Below are 11,682 nucleotides of genomic sequence, written 5' to 3'. Positions count from 1 at the left end.
ACTGAGGTCTTCCCATTCTTCCACATGCTTCTTTTAGAAATATATATATATATATATATATATATATGAACATATGTGGATACAGCGTGAACACGAAGGGAAGCTTTCAATTGTTTAGAACCATCAAACTTTCTCTACAGATCAATGTGTTCGAGGAGATGCTAAAGACTTGACTTGGATGAGAAAAGAATTAAGGAAAACACAAACAAAACCATCACGGAACGCATTAAACTACTAAATTTATACAAGACTTAGTCCTCTTATATAGTGAAGCAACCAAAGCAGATCCCAAGAGGATAATTCAGAGTTCAGAAGGGTTCAGACATACCCAGACTTCACCAGGAGTCTTTGGCCTCCGTCGTTGCATGCAGTAGGTGCACCTGATGAAATCTAGACTCAATGCTTTGGATCTGCTCTAGGCTTTCTTCCCTAACGAGTACAACCTGGTAGAGCAAAGAGAACCATAGAGCACTCGGAAGATGGCGAGAAGTCACCTTGACTTGTCTCGGTTAAATTAATAGGCTGGTGCTTGACCTTTTTATTCCCAATGCTTTCCATGAGAAAAGCGGAACTTTGACAGACAGTCCAACACAAACAAGTGCTTCCAGTTATGAGATTTGCAAGTGGTGGAGATCATTCCTCAGAAGATAAAACACATCATTATTCTATATGCTTATAAACTTCGATTCAAGCTTTCACCTATGGGTTGTTGTTAACTTGCAGGTAAAATTTGCATTGACTTCGTTCTGCACTATGTTCTTGGTCTTCTTCTCTACGTAAAAAAAACAGCAAGGACATTGTGTGTTTATATATAGGTAGGTGTCTCATCCCCTTCCACTACTCGATAAGCACCACAGTCTTCTTGTTTGGCTCAAACACATAGACAAATCAGGTTCTTCTCCATCCATCAGGAAAGAGGAGCATGAAGCTATGCATACCTCTCACTTGGTTTTTTTTTTTTTTGCATCATCAGCAAAGGGAAATGGAGTGATAAGAGGTTTTGTACCTTGAAAGGTACCCAGCAAGGGTGATTTCTCTTTTGTTGTTGATATTACCTTTTTGCATCATCTTCATCGGCCTTTGCAGAAGAAGATAGTGATCAAAGTGCAGATGAAGTGCGACAGGTGCCGCGTCAAAGCCATGCAGGTTGTTGCTGCAGCAGGTACGCTTCTGGAATCGATCAGACTTGTCTTGGGTGATCAAGCTTGAGCTCATTCATGATCGTGAAGAACTCATCCAAACTTGGGGTGATGCTGTTTCGGAAGGCGCTGATTCAGTTGCGGTGGAAGGGGAGGAGAAGGATCAACTGGTGGTGGTGGGAGATTGCGTGGATCCTGCAAACTTAACAACCACCCTGAGGAAGAAAGTAGGCCATGCATGCATAGTCAAGGTGGAGGAAGCGAAGAAGAAGGAATCAGTGGCGTGGTGCTGCCCCGGTTACCCTCTACGTCATAAGGTGGAGGCAGCGAAAGAATCTGCGAGGTGGTGCTACCCTCCATGTCAAAAGGTGGTGATGTATGATCATGAAATCTATGCCTCCGACCCTGGTGGTTGTTCCATCTTGTAAACGATGGATCATTAGGTTCCAGAAACTTTGGATGTTTGGATTAATGATATCTTGGTATTGTTATTCTTCCTCTGAATATTTAGAGAGGATATTTTCATTGAGCCGCAAAAGCACTTTGTTACTTACTTACTATTGCATAAAACTTGTTACTTGCTTTTGGATATGAAAATATAATAACACAGGATCAAGTTAAAATAAATTATAAAAAATACAACCTGTTGAGAAGGAAGGAAGGAAGAGTTGGGTTCTGTCAAGAATTGAAACATCGAATGATCGAGTTAAAATAATAATAATAACAATAATGATACTATATTTCCTTTCTCCAAAGAAACAAGACTCCATCGGTGTATTTCCTTTGGAGCTCATTAAGTTTGTGGTTTGGTGTTGTCGTCGGAAAAATCGATCGATAATCTTCAAAGTAAATTATTCTTGAGTAATACCAACCTTTGGTTGTTAGAACACTAACGAAAAACATCTAACTTGGATTAAAACAATTAATAGAATTAAAAATTCAAAAGAAAAAAACACCTCGTACGCTGTCCTAAGACTATTTCTCCCTCTGATGGAAGTTGTAATCGGAATACAGGGATGTTGAACAATCCAAACACTAGCGATTACTAATATGTCAACATTAAATATAATGAGAGAAAAAAAAGTCAAATTTTCTGATATAATCTAAAATACCCTAATATATAGAGATGGTTAGAGGGAAAAATTTTCCCCATTATGGGACTAGAGAAATTAAGTTTTTTTTTTTTTAATTTTTTATAATAAAATTTGATTATCCGATCTACAACATGATTTAGATCCTACCATATCTCTTTCCCAATAATGTCACGGGCTAATTAGAATCTTAGAGCACTAACTAAATCATCTTGTAAGACTGCTCAGCCACGTATTTGACCAACCCGATGCTTAAATTTTAAAAAAATTCATATGATATGATGATTCGAGTTAGTTAGTTATTATTATGCATTTAATCATGTGCTAAATTTGAACATCTTACGGTCAGTCACTTAAATAGTTCCTTTCTCAATCACATATTACTCGAGTGTTATTTTTAAAATATTATTTGTGCCATCCGGTATCGATGTGATCTTTGTTAACGTCATAATGGAACTACTGACAGATGGAGAAAGGTGAATTAATACAATAGTATTTTTAATTAATTTTAAAACTTATCAATAAATTAATATATTTTGAGAAACTAAGTCACAGTGAACGATTACTTAAGTAAAGAGAGCCATTCATTTTTACTATCTATCTTTGATAGGGGTAATAATGACGACATGACGCGTCACGACGTCGACCTCACCTCACCTGGGCGTCACTCTGTCCGAGGAGGAGGGCAATAATGCTGACTCGACATGCGCTGATGTCATCCGCTCTCAGACAACGACTTCATCGTTGTCTGACCCCGCGCGCTTGACCGAGGCAGAGGAGGACCATGATCGACCCTCGCCCATACCCTGCGACATTTCGGTTCTCCACGCAACGTCAATAGCAATGTCAGACGCCATCAGAGGTACAATCCCGCCTCCCACAGGCAGGCACATCAGGTAATATAATAAACTGTCCTATAAATACCCTCCTTCTAGCGCCAGGAGGGGGGGGACTGCTTCACGAGGAAAACTCCCTTCCACATCATCTGACTTGATCGTCGGAGGGGTCGGGCCGAGCTTCCGACCTGACCTGCGTGCAGGAACGAAGGCGAGGTCGCACCTCCCCGACGCCACATTCCATCTGGACTACCGCGACCAGCCACCCCGGCTGTCCCGAGGAGCGCCGCGCCGGATCCCCACGTATTCGGACCCGAACCAAGCCGCGTCGGCCCCGAGGCCACGGCTTACAATTGTTTCCCGCAACATTTTTGACGCTAGAAGGAGGGCCCCGAATGTCGAGCGGTCAGCAGATCCACTCCGGCGAACCCGCAGCCATGGGGTCGCGTCCGATCAACACCCCAGAAGAACATCCCCTGCGGGATGAACCCCGTGACGAGCACCCTGCCACGACATCGGAGCGCTACTGGCGGCTGTTCAACGACCCGGGTTTGTCGCCACCCGACGTCCCCGTTGGCCCGCCACCTGTTTCGCCCGAAGCCTTCCACGATCTCGCTCACCAAGTCCGAGCGCTGGCAGGCGCGATGCAGACTATCATCCCGCTCGTCTCCCAGCCGACGCCCCCACATGCAACCCAGCCTTCGCAACAGCATGAGCCCCCCTCGAAACCGAACGGCCCAGCTCGGGGACCGAGAGGCGGAAGGCACGTCGAGTCACCCAGGGCCTGAGGTACCACCCACGGACTCGACGAGCGCCCTGCGAGCCTAGTTGTGCCTCTTCAATCAACGCCTCGACGAAGTACAACAGGAGGTTCGCAGGTCGAAGGGGGAGCTCGGGGTGGACGGATACCAAGGGTCACCGTTCGCGCCCGAAATACAAGATCAAGCGATTCCACCACACTTCCGGCTCCCGTCCCTAGACGCCTATGACGGCGCCACCGACCCTGCGGATCACGTGGCCGCGTTTCGCGCCCAAATGGCACTATATGGGACTTCTGACGCCTTGATGTGCAGGGCGTTCCCAACGACCTTAAGGGGACCGGCTCGCGCATGGTACAGCGGCCTGAAGACTGGGACCATCTCTTCCTTCGACCAACTCGCCCGAGATTTCAAACTCAACTTCCTGGCCTACGCCCATCTGAAGCCATCCGTGGCGTTGCTCCTCGGGCTCCACCAAAGGGAGGACGAGCCCCTCTCCCACTTTGTAAATCGTTTTATGACGCAGATCCGAGGACTCTCAGACGCTCACCCTTCTCTATTGATGCAGGCGTTCATGATAGGCCTGCGGCCCTCCAGGTTCTTCTGGTCTCTGGTGGAGCGACCTCCCACGTCGGTACCCGAGATGCTCCAACGGGCGAGCCAGTTCGTCGCCGCGGAGACATGGATGGCCGAGAGATTCGAGGAGCACAAGAGGATCAAGCCGGAGCCGCCCCGGCAGCAGCAACCCGCTGCGTCTCGGCGCAGGTTGGACAGATCCGACCCGCCAGTATCAAGGCCCCCTCTCCCAGCCTTGAACTCGTCCCGAACGGAAATATTCCTCCACATAAGGGAGAAGGGACTGCTCAAAGAACCTTACCCGATGAGGAATCCACGGGCGCTGGCGGACCAATCGAAGTACTGCCGCTTCCACCGGCAACATGGGCACGACACCGAACAATGTCGGGAGCTAAAGAGGCAGATCGAGGAGCTCATTCGTAGGGGACACCTCGGTCAGTACCTTCGACCGGACAAGGAACTTTCACCACGCCCGGAGGGTCCCATCGAATGACACATCGACACAATAGCGGGTGGCCCCGCGTCTGGCGGGGATTCTATGACCCAAAGAAAGGCGTACGCCAGGGCCACTTCGGCTGAAGCTCCCAGGCATGGGCTCGAGCCTAACATCACTTTCCCGGCCGAGGCATCCGAACAAACCGAGCACGACGATGCGCTCGTGATATCGGCCAGAATAGCCAATGCTCAAGTAAGAAGGATCATGGTCAATACCGGGAGCTCGTCCGACATACTCTACTTCGACGCCTTCCAAAAGCTCGGCTTGTACGGAGATAACATGAAGCCGATGCTCTCGGCACTCACCGGATTTACCAGTGACTCGATCTCGCCGCTGGGGGCGATCACTTTACCTTTGACCCTGGGAGCCCCGCCGAGGTCAAAGACGGTGATGACCACCTTCCTGGTAATCGACCTTCCCGCTGCATATAACGCCATTCTCGGCCGACCGACCCTCAACAAAATAAGAGCTGTCGTCTCGACCTACTACCAAACTGTGAAGTTCCCGACCCATGCCGGGACCGGAGAGGTCGCAGGAAGCCCCCAAAAATCCAAGCGCTGCTACCTGGCTGCCGTTTCGTTGCACAAGAAGGCCAGGATCGAACCACCGTTGGCGAACCCCCGAAGACAAAGAAGCCAGCCCCCTATCCTGAGCTGAGGGGGTCCACCATCGACGTGCCACTGCTAGAGGATCGGCCGGAGCAGACGGTTAAGATCGGGTCGGAGCTACCCGAGCAAGAATGAAGACAGCTCGTCGACCTCCTACAGCAGAATGTTGACGTCTTCGCCTGGTCGCCATCTGACATGACGAGCGTCGACCCAGAAGTCGTATAGCACCACCTCAGTATTTCACCCGACGCCCGCCCTATAAAGCAAAAACCCAGGCGGCACGCCCCTGATCGGCAGTTGGCCATACGAGAAGAAGTGGGTCGGCTACTAGAGGCGGACTTCATAGAAGAAGCCAGATACCCACAATGGCTATCCAATGTAGTCCTCGTCAAGAAAGCTAATGGAAACTGGAGGATGTGCGTTGATTACACCAGTCTCAACAATGCATGCCCGAAGGATTGCTACCCGCTTCCAAAAGTCGACCAGTTGGTCGACGCTACGGCCAGACACACCCGCCTCTCGTTTATGGACGCCTTCTCAGGGTATAACCATATCAGAATGGCACCCGAAGACCGAGAGCATACGACCTTCCTCACCGATCAAGGGGTCTACTTCTACAAGGTAATGCCCTTCGGTTTGAAGAACGCCGGGGCTACGTACCAGAGAACAGTAAACAAGATGTTCGCCCACCAGATCGGGCGGAACATGGAAGTTTACGTCGACGACATGATTGTCAAAAGCCAAGAGGCAGGAGCCCACCTGGCCGATCTGGCCGAGGCATTTGCCACGCTACGCAAATACGGCATGAGACTCAACCCCGCGAAGTGCGCCTTTGGCGTTACTTCGGGAAAGTTCCTCGGGTTTATCATACACGAAAGAGGAATTGACGCTAACCCAGAGAAAGTCCAAGCGATCATCAATATGCAGTCACCTCGGACGATCAAAGACCTACAACACCTTAACGGGAGGCTCATCGCCATGTCCCGTTTCCTTGCCCGATCAGGTGATCGCTGCCTCCCCTTCTTCAGAGCGTTAAAGAACCCGAAGAACTTTCAATGGACGGCGGAGTGCGAGGAAGCCCTCAAGCAAATAAAGCAACACTTGGCCAACCTCCCCCGACTTGCCTTAGTCTCTCCTGGGGAGAAGCTGGGCCTCTACCTGGCTGCCTCCCAGCACGCAGTCAGTTCCGTCCTGGTCAAGGAAGACTCCGGCGAACAGCTCCTAGTCTACTATGCCAGCCACATCCTGGCCGGGCTAGAGGAACGATATCCCCCAATAGAGAAGCTGGCGCTGGCGCTCATGCTGTCAGCCCGGAAGCTACGCCCCTACTTCCAGGCTCACCCAGTGGAGGTCATTACTAACTAGCAGCTTCGGCAGATCCTATCTAAATTAGATGTTGCAGGACGTCTCCTCAAATGGGCGGTCGAGCTTGGCGAGCATGACATACGATACGTGCCCAGGACCGCTATCAAAGCCCAGTCCGTGGCCGACTTCATCGCGGAATTAACACAGATCGGGGACGAGGATCTCGAACAACCCCCCGAGGCTTGAGTCCTGCACGTCGACGGATCGGCCAACTCAAAAGGTGCCGGCGCGGGGCTGGTGTTGCAAGCTCCCGATGGGCGGTCGTTCGAGCGCTCCCTTCACTTCAGGTTCCGGGCCACTAACAACGAGGCGGAATACGAGGCGCTCCTAGCAGGACTCCGGTTGGCCCTCGAGATGCAGGTGGTCGCCATCCGCGTCCTCACTGACTCGCAGCTGGTAGCCGAACAACTCAGCGAGGGATACGAAGCTCGGGACCCGATCATGGCCAAGTACTTGGCACAGGTAAATGACCTGACCACCAAGTTCCCTCACTTTACATTGTCTAGTATCCCGAGGGGAGAGAACGAGCGAGCCGACGCGCTAGCTAAGCTGGCGTCAAAGCCGACCCCAGAAGCCGGGCCCAAAGTCGAGGAGCTTCCTGCCTGTGCCATCGAAGTCACAACGGCAACCTCGAGCGGCATGCCTACCACCTGGGTACAAGAGTTGCTGCGCTTCAAACGGGACGGGACTCTTCCCCCCGACAAAGTAGCAGCTCGACGCCTGCGTCGCACGCATGCGTGGTATACCGAGGTGAGCGGACAACTCTACAAGCGCTCCTTCACATAACCCCTCCTACGGTGCCTAGAGCCCAACGAAGCTCAGACGGTTCTGGTTGAGGTCCACGAGGGAGTCTACGGGGAACACATCGGAGGGCGGACCCTGGCACACAAAAATACTTCGCCAAGGCTACTACTGGTCGACCATGTGCCGGGATGCGAAGGCCCACGTGCAACGATGTAGTTCGTGCCAAGAACACGCCTGCACACCCCGACAGCCCACGTGTTGGGAAATCCTTGGGGGCAACATCATATGCGTAGCGGAAGAACAAGAAAAACAAAATCCCCGATTCCCAAAGAGATGTTCGTCGTCATGCGAAGATTGGTACGCAAAAATCCACGAAACATGAAACTGCGTATAGAGTAGATTGTGTTACCTAGGGAGATCGTATATCCCTGTTTCCTTGCAGATCCTTAGGAGAGGGTGAAGGAGGTCAAGCGTCCTCCTTTCTAGCGGTGATCCACACAGTAGGGTTGCGACGACGCTCCTCAAAATTCCAGACCTACTCTGAGGTGGAGATGGAGAGGAGAATAGGAAAAGGCAAACAAAAGCTCTCTAGCCCATGGGGCTCTGAATCCCTCCTATTTATAAAGTCCCCTGTCAAACCCTAATGGGTCCTCCCCTAGTGGGTATTGGATCTGCATCCAATAAGACAAGGGCTCTGTCGGATATCTCATATCTGAACCTCTATTCATCGCAATGCCTACCATATGTGTGTGACCCTCTGGGCCCAATATCGAGCTGGCCGTGAGTCATACCTGTCAGAACTCCTTCTAACTAAGTGAATTATTATCTCTGTAATAATTCACTCGACTCATCGACTACGGACGTACTAGGCCACTACGCCGTAGTCCCTAGACGATACAGGGGAATCCAATCCATTGGACCTGTCTGTCCTCAGTTACCGTGTACCTATAGTCCCTCATCCATCTAATATACCAGAGACCGTATATCGAGCATGGTGTTGTTAGACCCACACGGTTTCTTCTCGAGTCTCGCTCTAATCGGATTCTCCCGGAGAACTATTTCTCTCTCAACCCGAATGACCCTGGCCAGGGATTTGTCTGAGCAAGAACACATGGGATATTCCTCTCATGACGCCGAGAGTGGATGATCCTCTATCGACACTCAATAGCCCTCGTAAGGTCGACTACCACTCCCAATGACCAACTGTACTAGATCTGAGACAGCCAAACCTATAAGTCTGGTATCAAAGAGTGGAGCACTCATACAGGACATCCTTGGTGTCTTAAGTCTAAGGACCAGATACACCACTAGGACTACGGAATCACTGTTTGACAATAAGGCATCATCAACCATCCAGCATTCCGTAAGCGGATCAATCAGTGAACTCATTCTCCAATGAGCACCTGTACTGTATCCCTAGTGTCCCTACACAAGCAGCTATGAGACCAGCTGCATCCATCATATGGACGGGTATATAATACACCAGTCTGTCCGGTTATCACGATATCCCTCTCGAGTAACCTATGACCGGGATTATTTATGATATGTGTTTAAAGGTGAATCGATCTCACTATCGTGATCTCATCACGATCCGATTCCCATTGCACAAATCTAAGGACATCACAATATATATATTCATTTATGCAATAGTTATAAAGTGATATATGCCAAAATATAATAAGCAAAAAGATTCTATATTAAGTCACACGTTCCATCACTCACGTGATTGGCTTGCTGGGCACCTATGACTAGCAATCTCCCACTTGACCTAAAGCCAATCACCTATGTGTCTGATTCCCATCAGACCTCTGTGACGCTCAAAACAAATCTGAGACAACGGCTTTGTTAGTGGATCTGCAATGTTACCTTCGGATGGAACTCTTTCCACTACTACATCTCCTCGGGTCACGATCTCTCTGATAAGGTGGAACCTCCTCAGAAAATGCTTAGATTTCTGATGAGACCTAGGTTCCTTTGCTTGAGCAATCGCCCCATTGTTGTCGCAATATAGGGAGATCGGCTCTTTGCTACCCGGCATGACTCCCAAATCTGTGATGAACTTCTTTACCCAAACTCCCTCCTTTGCTGCATCTGATGCAGCAATGTACTCCACCTCTATGGTCGAGTCAGTAGTGGTATCTTGTTTGGAACTCTTCCAGCACACTGCTCCTCCATTCAAGGTGTACACATACCCTGAATTCGACTTGCTATCATCGACATCAGACTGAAAACTTGAGTCAGTGTAGCCTTCAACCTTAAGGCTATTACCTCCATATACTAGTAAAAGATCCTTAGTCCTTCTCAAGTACTTAAGGATACACTTTACTGCTTTCCAATGCTCCAAGCCTAGATCCGCTTGATACCTGCTCGTGACACTCAGAGCATGCGCTATATCAGGCCTAGTACATAGCATGACATATATGATAGACCCTATTGCTGAGGCATAAGGTATCATATCCATGTTCGCCCTTTCTTCTGGAGTCTTTGGGGACATACTCGTAGAAAGCGATATCCCATGTCTCATTGGTATGAGACCTCTCTTGGAATTTTCCATGCCAAACCTTTTGACAATGGTTTCTATGTACCTGGACTAGGACAAGCCAAGCATTCTCTTGGATCTATCTCTATAGATTCTAATCCCTAAAATATAGGATGCTTCCCCTAAGTCCTTCATGGAGAAGTGTCTAGATAACCAAGCCTTTACTGTGGATAGCATTCCTACGTCATTCCCAATGATCAGGATGTCATCCACATACAACACCAAAAAGGTGATAGCGCTCTCACTTACCTTTCTGTATACACAAGGCTCATCTTCGTTCTTAACGAAGTCATAAGATCTAATTGCCTCATCAAATCTTATGTTCCAACTTCGGGAAGCTTGCTTTAATCCATAAATGGATCTAAGCAACCTACACACCTTATCTGGACAGTTCTTGGACACATATCCCTCAGGTTGTATCATATACACCTCCTCCTCGAGGTTCCCATTGAGGAATGCGGTTTTCACATCCATTTGCCAGATCTTATAATCATAGTGTGCTGCAATAGCCAATAGAATTCTGATGGATTTTAGCATTGCTACGGGTGAGAAGGTTTCGTCATAGTCAACACCTTGCCTTTGACGATACCCCTTAGCCACTAGCCTTGCTTTATAGGTCTCTACCTTTCCATCTACTCCGATCTTTTTCTTAAAGATCCACTTGCAACCGATGGGTACAATACCTTCGGGTGCATCAACTAGGTTCCAAACCTTATTGGAGTACATATAATCCATCTCAGAATTCATGGCTTCTTGCCACTTCCCGGAGTCTATACTCATAATAGCCTCCTCGTAGGTCTAAGGATCAATATCCTCTGCATCATCTCCTCTAATATGTCCCACATATCTCTTAGGAGGGTGGGATACTCTATCAGATCTACGTAAAGTTGAAACTTGTGTATTAGGTACCTGAACAGACTCGGGCTGTAGAGTGGTGCTTGAGCTTGGTTCTCCAATCTCGCTCAATTCTATCATTCTCCCACTATCTCTGCCAAGAATGTGTTCCTTCTCAAGGAACACTGCTTTCTTAGCTACAAAGACCTTTTGGTCCTCGAGATGATAGAAATAATACCCACAAGTTTCCTTGGGGTATCCCACAAATTTGCATCGCTCTGTCCTTGATTCTAACTTATCGAGGTTGTGTCTTTTAACATGTGCAGGGTAGCCCCAAATCTTAACAACCTTAAGATCAGACTTCTTCCCTTTCCATATCTCATATGGTGTAGACACTACCAACTTAGTTGGAACTCTGTTCAGAAGGTAAGCTACGGTTTCTATGGCATATCCCCAGAATGAGATGGGTAGGTCAGCGAAACTCATCATGAACCGTACCATATCTAATAATGTACGATTTCTCCTTTCAGAGACACCATTGAGCTGAGGTGTATAAGAAGGTGTCCATTGGGATAATATCCCATGGTCCTTGAGGAACTGAGTGAACTCTGTACTTAAGTATTCACCATCTCGATCTGATCGAAGAGTTTTGATACTCTTTGCAGTCTGGTTCTCCACCTCATTCTTATACTCTCT

The 11,682-nt window shown here is 48.7% G+C and overlaps 1 protein-coding gene and 1 long non-coding RNA gene across 2 annotated transcripts; both read left to right on the top strand.

The window, feature by feature from the left end:
- Positions 1 to 325: 325 nt before the first annotated feature.
- LOC135594295 (uncharacterized) lies at positions 326 to 1,643 on the top strand. The gene is made up of 2 exons (XR_010480053.1): positions 326 to 1,162; positions 1,266 to 1,643. It is a non-coding gene; the product is annotated as an uncharacterized LOC135594295 (long non-coding RNA).
- Positions 1,644 to 4,101: 2,458 nt separating this feature from the next.
- Positions 4,102 to 4,893, top strand: LOC135594084 (uncharacterized). Its single transcript, XM_065084505.1, has one exon. The coding sequence runs from the start codon at positions 4,102 to 4,104 to the stop codon at positions 4,891 to 4,893; it is 792 nt and encodes a 263-aa protein (XP_064940577.1).
- The last annotated feature ends 6,789 nt before the right edge of the window (positions 4,894 to 11,682 follow it).

The sequence above is a fragment of the Musa acuminata genome, chromosome BXJ1-9 (genome assembly GCF_036884655.1).
Source record: "Musa acuminata AAA Group cultivar baxijiao chromosome BXJ1-9, Cavendish_Baxijiao_AAA, whole genome shotgun sequence".
In the NCBI taxonomy this organism is placed as follows: domain Eukaryota; kingdom Viridiplantae; phylum Streptophyta; class Magnoliopsida; order Zingiberales; family Musaceae; genus Musa; species Musa acuminata.
This window is presented reverse-complemented; position numbering and strand designations above follow the sequence as displayed.

Bases quoted from the DNA above. Each gene is read 5' to 3' on its own strand.
- LOC135594084 (XM_065084505.1), top strand. From the start codon at position 4,102: ATGGCACTATATGGGACTTCTGACGCCTTGATGTGCAGGGCGTTCCCA.